The sequence below is a fragment of the Pelecanus crispus genome, chromosome 7 (assembly GCF_030463565.1).
Source record: "Pelecanus crispus isolate bPelCri1 chromosome 7, bPelCri1.pri, whole genome shotgun sequence".
Taxonomy (NCBI): Eukaryota; Metazoa; Chordata; class Aves; order Pelecaniformes; family Pelecanidae; genus Pelecanus; species Pelecanus crispus.
In genome coordinates this window covers 49,004,304-49,023,203 of record NC_134649.1, presented here as the reverse complement: position 1 = coordinate 49,023,203, position 18,900 = coordinate 49,004,304, and the positions used below count along the sequence as shown (strand labels likewise).

General features: G+C 45.1%; 1 protein-coding gene across 1 annotated transcript; it reads left to right on the top strand.

Annotated features, from left to right (window-relative positions):
- The first annotated feature begins 1,442 nt into the window (after positions 1 to 1,442).
- On the top strand, positions 1,443 to 16,681 carry IL5RA (interleukin 5 receptor subunit alpha). The gene is made up of 10 exons (XM_075714457.1): positions 1,443 to 1,554; positions 2,895 to 3,040; positions 3,637 to 3,775; positions 4,292 to 4,424; positions 4,500 to 4,690; positions 5,659 to 5,804; positions 6,412 to 6,547; positions 9,810 to 9,906; positions 14,621 to 14,702; positions 16,589 to 16,681. The coding sequence occupies exons 1-10, from the start codon at positions 1,443 to 1,445 to the stop codon at positions 16,679 to 16,681; spliced, it is 1,275 nt and encodes a 424-aa protein (XP_075570572.1).
- The last annotated feature ends 2,219 nt before the right edge of the window (positions 16,682 to 18,900 follow it).

Genomic DNA, 18,900 nt, shown 5'->3' with positions numbered 1-18,900 from the left:
TTAGTTTTTATCAGCTAAAGCAGTATAGGTGTGGCAGAAGTGGTCAGGGATAAGGTGCTGTTGTAAACTTGTGTTCAGTCCGCAGAATAACATAATCCTGTGAAGCAGAGGTTTGTATGGTATTCAAGAGAGAAAGTCCAAAAGAACAGACTTTTCATGAATGGTAATGCACCAGGAAATAGTCTTGGAGGCATTGTGTAGCCATAAATGGACGGTGTGAATAATAATTACCCGATTGGTTGTGATTCACATACATTTTGGAAGAACCAAAATGTCTTTCAATAACCTGCCATACATAAAAGCAAACCCTGACTCCCCAGGAATAATCCATTAGCAAACTCCAGAGGTTCAATTAGCCTCATGCACATTTTAGCTAGCAGAATAGTAGATACAAAGAAAATATGAATATAGATAATGAGTGGATTTGGACATTAAGAAACACACTGCATTGTAGATTATGTGCCATTTTAATGAACGCAGTGTTCATACACCATTTTGAAAAATAGTTACTGTATAGCAGAAGTACTCCAACTGTGATCAATTGGAGTGCTTCCAGTCCTTGGGTTATTTATGGGAGGTTCAGGGAGAACTGATGGGTTAAAGATGCTTTCTCTGCTCATTACCATCTGAAAATATTGTGTTTTCCATACAAGCAATTGCTGTAGTGCCCCAGGGAAGTAGTGTGATTGGGCTGGGAGGGCGTATTTCTCTTCGGTAAGAACATTTTGGAAAGCTGCTGTTCTGTATTTCCATGTTGTTTATATTAGGTTATACATGAATGATTACACACAGATTTTTTTTTTCTCCCAGTACTTCATGCAACAATCTGTAGGAAGCTTAAGAACTTGCTGGTTTTAAGCATTAAAAATAGTTCTTAATTTAAGTCAGAAACAAACAAAATAGTTTCTCTTACACCCAGTAATTAACACTGGAGAATTAGCCTTGAGGTGAGCACTGAGACGGCTTCTTTAGCGAGCTTTATTGAAGTAGAAACTGGAAAGTAAATTCCAGTAAGTAGCTATTTTATATATAGTGGCAGCTAAAAATATGGTCGTTTCTGTTCTTGGAGTAAATGGCACCCTACTGAAAGCCGATATACCTCAACCTGACTCGCTCCTCTCCATGGAGAGATGCTCTCAGTCTGCGACTGCTGCTCTGAACATCCACACGTGACAGCATTTGAAACCAGTAGCTTTTTCAAAGAGGGCTGGCAAAAGCAAGGGAGCGGAATGAAATGTGGCTGGTGGTACTTATTTAGCTAGGACAAGATGCATTTTCCTGCAAGGAAAGGAGAAGAGTCTGTCCCCTGCAAGGTGGCAGTTTCATTCCTTTGGTCGTGTGGATATACCATGCTCCATGGTTTCTGTGCTTAACACTTGGGATTGTGTTCATTTTTAGCTATCGGCCTCTGTAAAATGGTGACAAGACACATAAGCCGATACATGGCTGTCCTCATCTACCATCTAAAGATGATGGCCAGCATGCTGAGAGTTTTTCTGATCCTCCTTTGGGCAACGAACTTGGTTCAGCGAAACGCACCTCGGGCTGCAGGAGGTAAGGCATTTTCCTTCTACCAGTGTGTTGTTTTAGCACCAGTGGATGACCAAGACCCCTCTATGTGTTGGTCAAATGTGCTGTTCTACATGTGAACAAAACAGTCCATGGCATGCCATGGGTACAGGACCACAGATGACCAAGTTGTGGTGACAGGCTTCCTGGGACGGTTGTACTCCGTCTCAGATTGCTCCCAGCCCATGCCTGAGGACTGTTCCGCTTTGAGAGGGAAGAACCAGGAGGCGTGTAGACGCAACTTGTGCCATGCCACTTGCCCTCCGGGCTGGGCAGTAGTTCCTGGCCCGGTTTATTCAACAATTCAATCCAGCCAGAGCAGAGGCATTATTCCAGATAGCAATTTTATTTCCAGGAACAAAACTGCAGTTAGCTGCAGAAACATGGCGACACAAAGCATCGCTGGCATCACCCTGGTGTACCAACAACTGTAATGGTGACATTTTTTTGTGGGCATCTCAACAAGGACCATTTTTAGGGAAGCAGTTCAGGGTGGTTTGTGTTGGGGTTTTCTGAGCCTTTAAGAGGCAGTTTTCCTAATGCAAGGTGCATGCTTGAAAATTGAACTAGTGGGCATCAAAGGTTGAAATCATGGGAGAAGCGAAGTGGGGACTGATGCCCCGTAACTGGCTTGGAGAGTGCAATTAAGGGAGGTCAGGCGCTGAAGAACTCTAGAAATGGAGGGAAGTAGATTGATTATTTCATTGCCTTGCTATTTATATGCTAACATTTTCCCCCAGCATGAGATCTTCCTCATTTCCATATGAGCTCCAGGAATCCCTCTTGGCCTGTCGCTTTAAATTATCATTCCCATCCTTCTATGTTTTCCTCCATTTGTGCTTAATTCCTCTGTTCATCATTTTGTTTATTCTCTCACATATAACTTCTTGTGGCTGGCAGCCTTCTTTTAGAAAGCCCCCACGTTGTGCTTTTCTGCAAGCTTATGTGGGTGAGAATTATTCGTACAGTTGATCACTTGATCAGCCCCATTTCAGTACAGATGCCCAGTGTCTGTGTGGCTATGAGGATCAAGTTGAAAAACCTGAACCTAATTAACAAGCCAAATGTTACATATCATTGTGATTTTCAAGCAGAAACTGTTGTAAAAATTCATTTTTTAAGCTAAGTTTTAAGTAAACTCTTACTTCATGAAGTTTTGGTTGTTATTTAAAGGTATTTTTCAAATACTAGAAACATAAGCTGTTGAGAGACTATAATATTGAAATGAAATTATTTGCTTGTATTGCTCATTGCTTGCAAACAGCCATTGCTCTAAGCAATTCACTGGATTACTTTTATGAATATTTTTGTTTTCTCCCTTACAGTTCAGGTTTTTCCACCTGTTAACTTTACCCTTACAGTCTCTGCATTAGCACAAGTACTTTTACACTGGAAACCAAACCCTAATCAAGAACAAAAAAACTACACTATCAGATACGATGTGAAAATCCTAAGCCCTGTGCCTGAAGAGGTAAGATAAAAGAGAAGTCTAGTATCATCAGAAGGTTAAATTCCTGTTGAGTTAAACATAGTGCACCAAACCAGGGTGCAGTGGGTGTGATGTCTCTTGAACGATTGGCATATTGAATCACTTGTTCTCATATCATAAACATCTACTCTGAGAACTGGAGAGATTCCTTTCCAGCTACGCTTCTGGCTGCAGCTCTGCTGGGACAAGGATTAGCCTGGGAATTGGCAGTCTCTGCAGCGTTCGTCTTGGGGGGGAAGCTGGATACTGGTTTTAAGCGATATTGCTCCCCGTCCAGGTCAGCTCACTTAATTCACACTAATGCCAGGGTATCATGAAAATGTCAGATCATGTTTCATCACAGCTGTATGCTATAGACAAATTTTTGGTAAGATAAGGGCCCTGCTGTCTTAAATGAGAAACCTTACACACTTCTTGTGCGGATGGTTTGCAGTCTCTAGCTTTATACACTTAACATAACCAGCTAAGCTAGCTGGCTGGTTTGCCTCTTTGCGAAGACTGAATCAGTCTTTGCAGGTCCCTTAATTCAGCTTCCATCACATGTGATGCTTATTAGATTTTTTTTTTTCACTTTCCAGTATGATACAAAGACGACTCGCAGTATCCGAACAGCTGCACTTCACAATGGTTTCTCCGCACACATTCGGACGTTACTTCTCCATAATGACCTTCAGATGACAAGTGACTGGGTGAAGGAAAAAATCCTGCCTCCACCAGGTAAAAAGAAATGCAAGGGAGGTCTGAATTTTGTGTTCTGCCCCGGTCTGTGGACTAGACGTCAAAAGGTGACAGGTTTAATGCTTGAAAAATATGGCTATGCTGATCTTACAAAACGATTTAGTCCAGGCCTTTCTCGACTGCTGTGGAGCCTGGTGTGCAATCTGGAGGTGCACAACATGGATAACACACATAAAATTTTCTAAAAATTCCTTGCTAAGACTACAATAACCTACTTTCATACACTCTAGGATATTAAAAGATCATGTTGCCTTGAATTGCAAGGTGTACATGAAATACGTAATGGTGTTGTGTGGTACAGCTTTTACTTACACTGTTTGGGAATCTTCATCCCTCCATAACTGATAGACCTGTGTGATAAGGAAAAGAATTGGATACAATAGACATAGATATAATGGACCAAAGACTGTAATCAAAATGTTTTAGCAACATGAATTTCTTACACTTTTTGTAAGAAGATTTTTCTTTCTGCTTTATAATTCCTTGACTCTCTAGGTGCTCCAGAGACATCTGTCACTAATTTGTCCTGTGTTACTCGCATCACCATTTCTCATACTGTTTCTCTCCATTGCACTTGGCTTCCTGGCCAAGGGGCACCAGAAGATACCAAGTACTTTCTATTTTACAGGTTGGTGTTTTCTCCCATTTTAGTCAGCAATGGATTTCTTTAAAAGCATCATGTCTCACAACTATTTTAATTTAGGTATGAGATGTACACTGAAGAATGTCAAGATTATATCAAAGACAAGTGGAACAGGAATACTGAGTGCAGATTTTCAGTGACTCATATTGATCCTGAAGAGATTGACAGTCTCATTGTAATACACATTAATGGGTCTAGCAAGTATGCTGCAATCAAACCTTTTCAGCAGTTATTTAACCAAAATACCATTGGTGAGTAGAAATATATATTTTTTTTTTAATTAAAAATGTCTAGCAGGATTGTCAAAAGATCTGTGAGAAAATATTACTGGATTGAATGGTTCTTATGCAGGTGAAAGTATGTGCTGGTTTTGCATAGACATTTTAATGAAATTGGAAGAGACTGTAAGACAGAAATGGATGGGTTTAACTAGCTTCGATTTTGATATTATAGAATGACAAAAATAAAAAGCTAGAAAATACAATTAGTTATTCTGTTTGTTAGCCAAAGCATTATTTCCAATATTCATTTTCAATTGATTTAATCAATATACCTTCAAGTACAGTTTTTACTACCTTTTATTTTACAGCCTTTCTTTAAAAGGAAAAGGACGCATGGTGTTCAAGATAACCGTGTCCTTTTAAAGAAAGGCATTAGACTGTCAGGTAGGATCAGCCATGACTGTCTATCATCTTTCATCCACCCAAATAATTTCTTTTCCTTCATTAGTTCCATGCTTTTCACTTTTTTGTAAGCAGATAACATTTCCCTTTTTTGTGGCTTCACTAAGATAAAACAGTTGACACACTTCCTTCTTAGAAATCATCCCCATAATAGCTGCTGATCCAGTCCTTTGAATTTGTTCCAGTTTTCACTAACTTTTCTGGTTACATCTGGTTTTTTTCCTGAAAAGAAGTTTTTCTAACTGTTCTATCATTATTTTCATGCTTTTGTGAAAATTAATTTATTATTAAATCCCTCCCCCCAGTAATCTAGTTTTCCAAAACTTTTAAGGGGATTTTTAAAACTATTTTCCCTTAACTATTTTTCCCAGTATAGTTATTCCTCCTAAATCCTTATCCTTTCTGTCCAAAATGTGAAATAAATTCAAGAATTATAGGTCCTACCTGGAGACACTATCAGATTATAAAGTGCTCCAATTGTTAGTATTTAAACCTTGCTCTATAAATAACTTACCAGTACAGTTTTCTTTTTGTAGAGAAAGTGAATGTTCCCAGAAATGTCACTGTACTCTTAGAGCAAAATGATCTCCTGGCCACATGGGAGAAGCCAATTTCTCCTTTCGGTAAAGAGTGTTTTGAATACGAATTTTACCTCTTCAACTTGAAGTCAGGTAACAAGCAGGTAATTGCTTCTCTGATGCCCAAGTAGTACCTAGCATTCTTGTCTCTGAGCTGACTGTCCTACGTAGCTAGAATGTGCCTTTATGCAAATTTTAAAACATTTAAAATAAAAACTACTATTAGTACATTTTTTGAAACTATGGACTTTTAGTGAAACATGTGTCCCATTTGTGACTATGGTTCAGCAAAGCCAAAGTCTCATCAGTTTTTGTATTTTTCCTCTTTTTCTGGATGTCATTTATGTCTGCAACAAACTATCCCAAAGAGACCTAGGAAAGCAGAAGGACAAAAATTGGAGTTATTCAGTTTTATGCATCTGGGTTCGAACAGTAGGAGGATGGACAATTCTGAAAATCCAGCATTAAGTCTCTTAAGGAAAAATACAAAAATGAGGCATCTTTCAAGAACTTGCCCTGAAATATTGGTGTATTATGAGAGAAAATCCACCTATAAAAATAGAGCTCTTACTTCAAAAGCAAGGCCAGATGCTCACTGTTAATCTAGTAAAGGAGCTTTAAAAAATAAAAAGATAAACACGATTAAAGTTTGTTCTCTGAATTGTCTAGTCTTACGTAATTTATAACAGTACAATATTGTTTTCCTAACAGATACTGCAAATATTCTCAAATGACTTCAGATTACGGATTGATGTTACCAGCAGGTATTCCATACAAATAAGAGCTAATCATCACATATGTTGTAGAAGAGGATTTTGGAGTGACTGGAGTGAAATTATTTATGTTGGTAAGAATGCCATGCTTCTGTCTTGTTATGAATATTATTACATTGTTGGAAAGCAAATGCTGTCTAATCGTGAGCATGCACAACACCAAGTAATTTTAATAGAAGCCAGGAAAATAGGTATTTGAAGAAAAAACTGACTTCTTAATGTCCAGGGGACATTAAATGTACGTTCCATTAAAAATAAAAAAAATCTCCCAAGCAAACTTTTGGACATACGGAGGGGTTTTTTAGGCAGTGCTTTGTTTTTACATGCTTATGTTTTCAGAGACCACTTTAAACTAGCTTAAGGCCTAAGTTCTAGGTAAGGCCTTTTAGTTGCCTTTAGTTTTTCCATGCGTTTCCCTGGCATGCATTGTGATGTTCATGCTGGAAGTTAATGAGTGATCATGTCAACTATTACTTTACTGGAGCTATCTGAACTCTTAAATGTTGTGGGGGGGGGAAAAAAAAGAGCACGGTTTTAACATCTTTGGAACATGATAATTTGCCCCACTTCGTTCTGTATTTCCTGCTCGCTGAACGTGTTTTTCTGGAAATAACAGTTTCCTTATCATGGCACGTTATCAACTGTTTCTTCTTAGACATCCTCCTTTGCTCTTATCTTTTGAATTTCTTAACTTCCTGGTTTTCACTTTAAAAAAAAAAAAAAAAAGTCCCTTACCCTCTCCTGTTTACTATACTTTTCTCCCTCATATCTATTTGCTAGCGAATGCACATCTGCTGGTGTTTTGCCTCCTTACTCAAACACATCCCCTTGACCTTCCCGCTTGGCTCCATGGCACCGGCGAGCCCTGGGGAAGAGAGGCTCAGCAACCTGACCCCTCCCCTGGGGCTGGGGGGCTGACCAAACTTCTTATTAATTGGGAAAACTGGGCCTGTTCATTAGCCTCGTGCACCTATCTGGGAAATATTTGGATGAGACCAGCTTTAAGACCAGTAGACCTCTTCTGAGCCCGTATCCTGAGAAAAGCACTGGCCTCGACTGCCCGTCCTGTGGCCACGATCCTCCAACTTGGTTGCAAACTGAAACACAATTCTGGATCCTTTCCTTGGGCTGTGGTCATCAAACCCTGCGAAATGCAGCCACACGCTGCCAAATCGGGCGTTGTAAAACTGCACCTTGATACCAGCTGTCTCTAGAAGGTTGTTTAGAAGCATTGCAGTCAAATAAAGCTAGATAAAAAATGATTAGTGTGGCCAAGTGGGCTGGGCACCCTCATTAACTACGCACGGCAGCCTGACACGAATCAAATCAGTGAAGCTGTAGGTGCGTGTGAATGGCCACTGCCAGGGTTCACAGTTTAAAAGATCCACAGATCAAGTTTGGGGCTGAGAAGCACCTCACAGCACATTTGTGCTGTCCCCATTCTGCTTTCCCAGCAAGGCTGAAAGCTTTCAGGGCCCCTGTCTCTGCTGTGCAGCGTGACCATGACTGAGGAGCCTGGAAACATCGGTGTTATGGATGCCTCTACTCATGCGCTGCAAATCTCAAATATGGAAAATTCATTCTGATGGTAAAAAAAAAAAAAAAGAGCAAGTTAGTCTTCCATAAAAAATTACTAAAATCTCAAAAATATCCAAGGATAGGTCCAATTACTTCAGTTTTTCTTATGAAAAGGGGTTTTTAGAGGCTTGTTGCGGTTCATTGGCACAAGACCGGTTACTGCATACGTCGCTGGGTTTCAGCACGTACTTCAGCCAGCGATGAGCGTTGCTGTTAACTTGCTCTGTGGCTCTGAGGAAGTTTCGTCTGTTCCCTCCGTTCCATGTACTCTGCGGACACCTCTCGCTAGGCAGGTCCATGGGCTCGTGCTGGTTCGCAGCGGTGCCCGGGGCCGGGCTGCTACCTCCGGGCACGTCTCGGATTGAATCCCAAGGAGGAGCACCAGAGCCACAGCACAGCCTCTGCAATTGCTGCTTCTCCCACACCTTACTCCCAGTTGCAGTGAGACGTAGTGTTGCCTGATCATGCCTTTTTGGGGCCCTTGCCAACCGACTTAAGATGGAAGAGACTTGGGACCCTTCCATCTTTGGTTTGGAGAATGGAGGCACTTCCCGGCTGTCACGCTGGGAGGTTTAAAAGTTGTTTATGGGACTTAACCATTTTCCACAGTTTGCTGCCCCAGTCGTCCTCAAAACTTACACGAAGCATAACTCATTGACAGTTACATCCTAAATCTTATTTTCTTGAAAGAAAAGTGGTAACCCTGAAGACAAAATAAACCATCCTAACCCGTTTGTAATTGCAAGGTTGACCGTGTGCCCCCATCGGGGTGGTACGGAGGCGCAGGACGGATCACACGCGCCTGCTCACGACGTCGTCCCCGCGCTGCTCGCAGCGACTGCCACTCAACCGCAGCCGTCGGCGGGGACGGCAGGCTCAGCTCCTCATTTCTTAGAAACAAATCCGTCCACAATTGAGTATTGTTTTGTCTACAGCACCAATAAAGCCACCACTCCTGCTGCTGGCTGATTTGTGTCCTTTCAATTACCTGGCAATGGCAGTGCTGACACCTTGATGCATAGGACAGGTAGTTATCGTAAGCACACACGGACTCGGCAGCCTTTGGAAAACGCAGTTCAACGTAAATGTTTTTGTTATGTGGCATAATGTGGCACAAAATAATGGTCGTGGTCACTGAGCGATGCCTTTTCAAAACAGAAGCGTTGACCTTGATAGAAATACCAGCGTCTGCTTATGGGCAGAGGCAGTAGAGAAATTCTTCCCGAGGAAAGGTATCAGCAACCAGCTCACCAGCGAAATAGGGGGGTTTGATGTCTTTTTTTACAGGCAAGTTCATGAAGCCAGAGAAATCCAGTTCCTGGCTAGAAAGGATTAACAGAAATGAAGAATGGTTTAATGAAAAACAAACAGTTTGTGCGTGAGATTATCAGCAAACAGTGTCTGTGCTGAGCACCCGTCGTGTGCTCGCTGCACGGCATTGCGTCTCTCGGGCCGGCAGCTGACGGACTGTGTCGTCCTTCTGGTGGGCCTGGCTCCTCACGCTTCTCGGCTTGTTCTCTCCTTCACTCAAAATGGAAGAAATTGGTTGCTGAAATTAGCAAGTCAGTTTCATGGAAATGGGTCTTGAAGCTCTGCATTTCATTTCTAATTCTAGATACCAAGTCTTCATCGTTTGCTTGTTGATTTGTGATCTGAATATAATCACATGAAACTGCTGATGGAATCTTTTGTGAGAGTGTGTCTAAAATAATCGGCGCTAAAATAACATACTTCATTTCTTTTTTTCTTGAAATTCAGGGCAAAACAAACTGGAGAATCCCGCAACCTGGATTCTTGCCATGCTTTGCGTGTTCATGTGCTGCTCATTCCTGCTTGTTGCTATAATATGCAAAATGTAAGTATCATCATCTTTTTAATTACAGTATAACTAAGGACTAGGTGTTCAACAGGCGCGTGGGGATGTTACAAGCTTTGCTTAATTTTAAGAAAGGGCCCTGAGTTTGGTATTCAAGCATGATTATACAAAGCAAAAGTACTGAAAAGTAGTAATCAGCCTCATTAATTATCAACAATAACATTCAGCAAAATTGGTGGGGTAAGAGGGTTATTCAATTTAATCTTAAACAACAAAACCATATACTGAGTGAGGCGAATTTGTTAAAAATCTCTTTGTCCTTATCTTGTTTCTTCACCTAAATGGATCTGGTTGGGTCAGCAATTTCCCCAGGAGGTCTCTGTCTTTAACCCTGGTGAAAGCTGCTGAGAGCATGTCATGGCTAAAATGTACAGACCAATATTTTCTCAGTCTTGTCTAGTTCGGCCTGCAGACATACACTCTGTACTGGGCCCTGGGCGTGTAGTCTGAATTTCAGTTGACATGAAAGGAATGTGGTAGATGCTCTGAAGAGGTAAAAATTCAGTGCTTTTGTGCTTGCTGCTCCTCTTGACCTCTTAGCAGGAGCAAGTGCATTGAACTATTGTTTGCTTCGACTTTCTGAACTATTGGTTTAGCTTATTTTTAATTACTACAGAGGCTATGGATGCCATGTAGTAAAACCAGACGCCATACAGACAAACTTCCCAAAACATGCTGTGAAGAAACCCAGATACACTTTGGATTTCTGTAGCTGTGACTAGTCAAATCATAAGTGATGACTAAAAGAATCAATATAATTACAAGCTTCTACCCTGAAATATGCATCGAGCAGCAATTATTAGTCCACAATAAAAACAGCTCCCAGTAATGTAAGTGCTGTCCTCGACTCTGCTAATTTCTTATTCATTTCTTTAATGTCTTTTACTTTATTGGTCATCCTGATGTGTCCTTAGCTATTTTCCTTTCCACGCCACATTTCCTTTATCAAATAAAGGTCTTGTCTACAGGAATGTTACCTTAGAATAACTGTTATTAACTTTCTCTAAAGTGGCTGGTGTCGATGATAACCTGTTCTTAATTTAATTAGCATAGCAGGTTTCAATAAGCAGTCCTTTTTGGAACAAGGTAGATTAACTCCCCAGAGAGTTTATTCACCTTGTGCTTTGTATGCACTTGTTCCCAACTATGCAGCCCTGATGTGTTGGTGGAAATCCCCAACTGCTCTTACTCACATCACTGATTCTTTTATGGATTGACCTGTCTGCGTAGCTGTAGGTCCTCCACTGCTCCAGCATCACCTTCATCAGCTCTCTCGTCTCTCTTTGGGACAGCAAAACACCAACACCAGTTAGTTCCAACACCAGTTAGTAGCAGTCGTACCGCTCCATGTTTTCCTGTGGAGTTCTGCAAGTATTTGGACATTATGCAGTTACCCCCTGCGGAGATCCTGAAACAGATAGAGGGGGAGAAATAGGTATAGGGGAAGACTTCTACTCAAGGACCAGCTTGAAGATGTTGTACTAATGCATTTTATGAACTTTAATACATCAGACAAATTCAAGCTAGCTCTTCCAGGTTCAGCTGCTTGATGCTACGTTGGTTGCTTCTAGGAGTTTCTCTCTGCCTCGCTAGTATGTAATTCCCTAGCACCCAAAGGCTCATTATGTTCCATCTTTGCCAAAGTGATTAAAATTTTATCTGCCTGCTGCACTGAAGTTCATGAAGTTGCTAGCTTCACTTCACCCTTCCCAAGCTGCTTCTTGCTCGGTGTCCTTGTCACTTCTCTAATCCTCCAGCCTGCCCTGGGAGGAGGTGGGAAGTGTAAGAAGATGAAACGCCGTGCTTAGCCTGCTCATTTGTTGTATCTGCAAATATTAAAAAAAAGAAAAATAGAACAGGTTCCCTCGATCACAGTTTCATTAGTACTCTCAGTTTTTACTGCTGTTGAAAATTCATGAAGTGTACCATGCAATTCAAGCCACAGAATCATTTCAAATTTCATACGATTTGAAGCCATTATAAGGAATTTCATTATAGCAAAGAGTTCTATAAATTTTTCTGTGTGCTTCCTGGTGGTTGCAGGCAGCAGAGATACAGCCCACCGTTTGGGAGAAATGCTACAAGGCAGAGTAGCCCTTTGGGACCGTTTGGATAGTCTTTTCCCTTCACTTACTTGCAGTAGCTGATGGGGTGACTGTCTTGATAAAAAGCACAACTGAATGTTTTCCTAGTTTTCCCTCTGTCTTTATGAATGAGCATCTTCTGTACTTCCTCAGGCTGTACCTTGGAATAACATTTTCTCCTGGAGGTGAGCCCGCGGGAGGATGTAGTTAATAACTTGCTCCCAGCTGCGCTCTCCTTAATTGATGTGAGGATAATCAGTAGCCCTCCATACCCTGAAAGCAACGTGGTCATCCCGACCTCCACCGAGTACCCCTCCCTCTCCTGCCCACCACTCCAGTCCACGACCAGTGGTCACCAGCCGCCCACTACCGCGGAGTCGTTTGGCAAATGTCACAGGGAATCTCGGTGGAGGCAAGACGCTTAGCAAAGGCCCTCTAACATACTGTGAAAACAAATATTTTATCAATCTCATCGTAGCGGTTAGAAGAGGGCGAAGAAGAACTTGTTCTCCTACTTATTTCTCTTTCTTTATCTTTGGCCTTTTCATGTCACAGCCTGTGGGAAAAGTGGCAAATTTCAGAAAGACAGACACAGCACAATAGCTGGAGGCCCCGCAACGCTGAGTTAAGGCATGAAGGTCCCGTGGGGTGTTTCCAAAGCCTGAAGGTCCAAGTAGCGCTAATGGAAAGGGCCATGCTCTAACCCGTGTAGAGACAAGCAGAGATGTCTGGAACATTTTCTGTGACAAGATATTTAATCACGTAACTCCAACTTTGCAGTGTCCTGCAAAAAAGAACAGGACCATTCTGAGGGCATCGCTGTCACCACCCCCACCAACGCCTCACTGCAAAGACTCTTGCACCTGAGGGGCAAGCAGCCCCCCCGAACACAGAAGTGTGCTTCTGCCTCATTTCTGTTGGGCGTTTGTGCACCCCTCCTTAAGGGTTTCTATTCTAGAAGCGACGTGTAACTTGCGCTTTTTGCTGACTCAATAAATAATTTTGATATGGTTCCATCAAAATCTTTTATTGACAAACAGCACAACTAGAAACGCGCCAATTCCAAACAAAACCAAATCTTGTTGCTCCTGAGTTACGCCAGCAGCCACCTTACTCTCCCACTTGTCCTCTGCAGCCAGCGATGGTCGGACTGCGTTCAGCATTTCAACAAAGGGGACGCAAATGTCTCCTAAAACCAACTCGCTCACACCCTGCTTTTCCTCCCCCTATTCCCACTTCTGGCCGTACACCTCCCTCACAAACCCTCGTCCGTGTGCAGCAATGGGGAGACATCCCGCAGCTTGCTCGGGACGTGTCTATCGTGTGAGCAGCGGTACGGCCCTTCCCTTCGCCTAATAATTAATTAAGCATCAATGTCTCCCTCAAGGCGGCAGCGGCTCAGCCAGGAAGGTTTAGCTCCAAAGCGATAGTCAGAAAATATTATTCCTCTGCACCTCCCTGGTGAGGAGGAATAATAGGATAAAAGAAAACTTGACAGAACTCAGAAAGCTTTTGGAAGAAGAATAGTCATAAGAACATAAGCGCTGAACTAACCAGACATCAGCCGGGAGAATTGTCACAAAATCAAGGGGGCAGAGGAGCAGATCTGCCCTTGGTCCCAGCAGCTCGGGCTCCACACCTTGGCCATGTCTGTGCTTCATGGATGCCAGGCTTGCTCCACAGAACAAGCGCCGGATTCTGGGCTAAATCCTATAATCGTCACCCAGGCCAAGTTCCCATTAAAATCTGGCCCTGTTTGGACATCGTGCTATCTGGGGTAGAGATAGTGAATGCGTTTTGGCAATGAAACGTGAAGTCTGTACTCCGGGATGTATCGAAGACAAGAAAAAGTTCACTCTGCGGCACTTGCTATCACAAAAATACGTAAGCCCGTATGCTTGAGCCAGACTAAAGAGAGCCAGGCAGGGAAGGAGTAGCTGAAAGGGTGTTAGCAGTTACTACACCGCTAAGCAGAACCGCTTACTCTCAGCCATCTCCGGTCCCGTTCCTTGCCTCCTCCTGTTCCCTCGGCACGCAATTATTTGCGGTCGCTCTCTCACCATGAGACGCGGGCAGATTATGTCCAGAAACCAAAGTCTGAGCAAGAGGCCGCCTGCCTTGACTGTCCAAACAAGGTACCTGACAACGCAGCCCTTGGGAAGAACATGAGCGTGAACAGATCAGAGCAATTAACGTCTCTCGCGGACAGGCCCCTTGCTGGCCATTAAAAGCCACAGCAGTGCCCCGTTGGATCGGACCTTCTCGCCCAGCTCTGCCGTGGCTGGGACGGGAGAGGCTGATGGGGGGGAGCGTCAGCCCTCCGCCTCTTCGTCATCCGCGCGTCCCCAGCGTCCGGACGTGTCCTGTGAGGAGCCGCACACCCGCCCAGGCCCCGGGTGTCTGCTGGTGGACCACGACCCACTACTTTGGCCCCTTTTGAACCTGCTGCCGCCGTCAGATGCCGATGACGGAGCGGGAGGGGGGGCAGGAGGGCCAGCGGTGCGAGGAGACGTGCCTTCTCGCGGGGCTGAACACGTGCTGCTTGTTGGATGTGTCAGCCGTCAGAAAAAGCAATTCTTTCACATCCCTCCGCTGCTGTTTTTTTGCAGAAACCACGTATGGAGTAAACTGTTCCCACCAATTCCAACGCCCAGAAACAAATTCAGAGATCCCTTCCCAAATGACTACGAGGTAAAATAACATTTTAGTCACTTTGTTTTTTTCTTTTTTTTTTACTAGAAGGAACGCTTGTGTTTGTGTGCTGCTCTTTCCCTGTAAGGCTGTGAGCGTATCGCTTGTTACTGCTCCGTTAAAGCCTTTTGACCTCTTAGAATTGCTAACGTCCATATTAAATGTGAACTACAAACGCGTTGTGCAAAACATGCCGAATGGGAAATTCCTGGGTGCAGTTAGCGTAACGGTACGCGCAGCCCTGACTATAACATGGAGTTAGCCACTGGACTGAGCAATTTGCGAGGCTGTTTTTGCAATCGCAGCAACTGCTGCGGTCCGCTCTCACCTGGCTGGGCGGCCACCTCCGCTGCCGAGCACCGGTCCCAGTCTGCAGTAGCTCTGGATCGGGACTTGTTTGTAGATGAAGTGTTTCGGGGAGGGTTAAAAATGAAGGAAAGGATTAAGTGCTATTCTCGAGTGCTTTTCTAATACGCAATGAATTACAGGCACACGGCACCGTACCTGTGGCTCTGCCTTTTGTGCGGAAACGCAGTTTGTGCTCCAGATAGCTCTGCCTTGGCAGGGACTGGAGGCTGACTCCCGGAGAGCTGATTTATTTCGTGAAACCTAAGAATGGGGAATGCTTTGGTCCTACTGTTAAGCTGGTCTTAAGCCTTATTATGTTTGCTGTTACTTCCCGATAAATACATTTGCCTTACAGATAAGATAAAACTCCTTATTGTCTGCTCAAGGGACATGCTGCTCAGTAACTTGATTTTAATTTGTCCCCTTAGAATAGGAGTTTGATTTTTTTGGGGTATTGTTCTTATTCCATGGTGCGGTCAAGGAAACAGACTTAAAAGATTATCATATAATGTTTGGTTTTAATTAAAGCCACTGGTGTAAAATGACATGACTTAGGGTATCGCAAATAAGGATATGAGAAATAGCAAATATTAACACCGCAGCTAGCAAAATGTGAGCTTGCAAAGGCTGCTTCACATTATCAAAAGCAGCACTGCCTTGTATTTAGTTGTCTCTTTACTTTAAAGTGAGCTCGATGCGGGTAGGCGATACCGGCTGGAGGCTTTCTGCCGGCACCACGGCTGCAAGGGAGGTGGCTCCGGCGGGGAAGCGTGAGGACAGGGCCCTGGTGCCTCCGCTGAGATCACCCGCGAGAGCGAAACCCCCAGCAGCTGTTTGTTGTGGGCACTCAGTTCCTAAATTCGTAGCGTAAACAGCGGGGCGAGGTGACGAAAACCCCGCGTAGCGGTGGCAGCGCAGGCCGTGGGAACCGCGCTCGGCCCCGAGGAGCCGCTCGGCCTCCCGCTGCCCCTGCTTTCTGCTTCCTTCTGCGAGTCGCCCCGTGCCTGCGCGCTGGCTTGCACAACCTGCTCGGTACCCGGGCGCTGGATCTGGCCCCACGAGTGGGCTTCGCTGCTGTTCACTCAGAAAAAATTCACGTGCCTCATAACATGCTCTCCAGCTCCTCGTGGGGCTCTGTCCTTGGCTACAGAGGGCTGTCCGGCGGGCCACCGTGCTCAGCTGTGTTGTGCCAAATGGGAAATTTGTGGGTGCAGGGGGCTGCTGGCCCGAGGGATGGAGGACTTCAGCGGGAATGTGAGCTTCCTGGTGAAATTCTTCTGTTGAACCCAACACGCTTTCTCGGCTCTTACCTCACAAGACGTTTTGGGTGAATCCCTCTTTAAATGCACCAACTTGAAACACGGCATTTTGCTAAACCTGTTGTTAAGGGAGGCCTTTGCAGCATTTGCTTCATAAGAAATATTCAACGCAGGCTTAAAATGATACGTCGCGGCTCCTCTCTCTTAATTAGTGCAGTTTAGTCAACAGCCTCAGTTCACCTCCCAGCTCACCAGCTAAAAGCGGTGTTTGCTTTCCAGAGAGCACGGACCTGCACCAGTGAGACGGAGACCGAGTTCGGCAGCTTCGCTGAAGATCCCTACTGCAGCCCCCTCGACGACTCTGTCTTCTGAGAGGCTGCGGGGCTGGCGAGGCTGCGCCAGCCGGCACCCCCAGCGCGGGCTTCATGCCACCTCCGCCGCGGCGGCGTTTCCAACCGGGGGAGGATTTGCTTCCACGAGGTGCCTTGAGTAACGATAAGCTACGGAACAAAAAGTCCCAGGTGAAGCAGGATATAAGTACACAGTACGAGGGCTGCGTAGGAAAAAAAAAAAAAAAAATCCAGAAAAGAGCTAATGGCTTTTTTTTTCTGGTTGATGGCTTAATCTTTTGGATTTGTTTTGTTTTGTTTTAAATAACTCTGACAAGATGCCAGATGCAAACTGGGACTTGGCGCAGCCCTGGGTATCACAGAATCATAGAATCATAGAATCGTTTAGCTTGGAAAAGACCTTTAAGATCATCCAGTCCAACCATTAGCCTAACATTACCAAGTCCACACTAAACCAATCAAGGGTAGACTAGACTAAATCATGTCCCAAGTGCCACGTCTACCTGTTTTTTGAACGCTTCCAGGGCAGCAAGGTACCAGTGCCCAAGGTGGGTCAAATATTAGGGAAAGAGTAAAACAAGCTGTAGAGCACCCCAGTGCGTCATCCCCGGTGCTGCACGGCCACAGCAAATCCGCCATGGAGTGGGGACCCACACTTGGCCTCCACCGATACACTTTGTAATGAGACAGCGTGAACTCGGCCCGCAACCTGCGTACCCTCCGTGGAAACGCAACTCACCGATAAAGGAAGCGTCTGGCAGGGTTGCGGGCTTGCTGCGAGCCGTGCAGCCAGACCGCTCCAGCCTGGGACTGCGTGAACGGTGCAGCGGCCAGCCCGTGCCGGACGTGGCAGCGTCCTTCTTGTACTGCGGGAAGTGACTTGCGCCTTGCTTTTTAACTAAACGTACTCCCATGTTGCATGTTGGGAAGAGGCTGTCTCCGTTGGGAAAAGGCTGTCTCAGTTGCTGGACTTTACAAACCCCGAAAGCCTCTGGATTTTATAGACTATTTAAGACAAAATTAGTTTGCTTATGCAGCTGACGTACAACAAGAGTCTTGTTATTTCTGGGCACGCAGCTAGCACCTTGCCTCGTTACCTTTGCGCACACAGGCAGCACATTGCCTCGTTATTTGTGCGCACGGCTGGCACCTTGCTGCCACAGGCACAACTCCCCGAAATCTCAGTGTCTGCATGCCTGGCAGGTTTTGCAGATGGCCCGGGGTGCTGCATGGGTTGCATGCGCTGCAGGCCTGCGAGGAGCCGCGTTTAAACTTACAGTAAATTCACAGCCTCGGAATTGAAAACTCTTTTGGGAAACAGCTACGAAACACTGCAAAAAAACTGACAGGAGTCTCCCGCTCATGAGCCACTGGCAACTGAAGAGCCCTTGGCAGCCCCCGCGCAGCACCGGCCCCGGCGCTGAGCACAGAACCCCTCTGAGCTCGCCAGCTCCGAGCACGCCGCACCCCCAGCCCGGACCCGGCTGCGCCAGGCACACGGTGAGACCCAGAGAGGGGAGCAGTCCTACGCTCAGATTTTTCCTGCGAAGTTCCGTGTTATTGGTAAAAATGTCTAAGCTCACGCAGTTTTGCTGCAGAGAGGACAAAGACACTTGACTAACGCGACGCCGGCTGCACGCTCTCCTTGGGTGTCCCGAGCGTCCGGCACGCAGAGGAGTTCTTGCTGTTTATGCCTCTCCTGGCTTGTGGAAGTTTATTTTTTCTTCGGGTTATTTTATTCCTTCTTGTAAAATCCGTACAGTTTGCAGAACAAAGTAGGCGTTTTTAGTATCTTGGCTTCCCTGGGGCTTAAACATCCCCAGCTTTTGGCTGTGTGAAGCCGGTGGGGCTGCGATGGCTGACGCCTGCGCGTGGATCACGGCGGCCGATCGCAACCTGGCTGCTGCGAGACCCTGATTTCGGCACGAAACAAGGGCTTCACCTGTGTTTCCTACGCTCCCTTCTCCCGAAGGAGGGAATGCTGCAGAGATGGGTGGGCGCTGAAAGGGCACCTGCCTGCCGGGGTGCTCGGCGCAGGCTGCGGGACAGCGGGAGGCACGGGAGACTCGCAGGCGGCTCGTTTTTGGTCTGGGGCTGCTTTGCAGGCTCTTGCCTTTGACATCAGCTGGCAGCATCTGCAAAAGGACCAGAAGGGATGGTTTGGGCTTCCCGGCAGAAGAGATTAAAGCTTAAGGAGGGGGAAAAAAAGAAAAAAAAAAAAGTAAAAAAATAAGTCAAATG

Excerpts from the sequence above, each read along its gene's own strand:
- IL5RA (XM_075714457.1), top strand. The coding sequence starts at position 1,443 with ATGGCTGTCCTCATCTACCATCTAAAGATGATGGCCAGCATGCTGAGA. Across the intron at positions 3,041-3,636 it reads TAAGCCCTGTGCCTGAAGAG|TATGATACAAAGACGACTCG; the intron begins GTAAGATAAAAG and ends TTCACTTTCCAG. Across the intron at positions 5,805-6,411 it reads TGAAGTCAGGTAACAAGCAG|ATACTGCAAATATTCTCAAA; the intron begins GTAATTGCTTCT and ends TTTTCCTAACAG.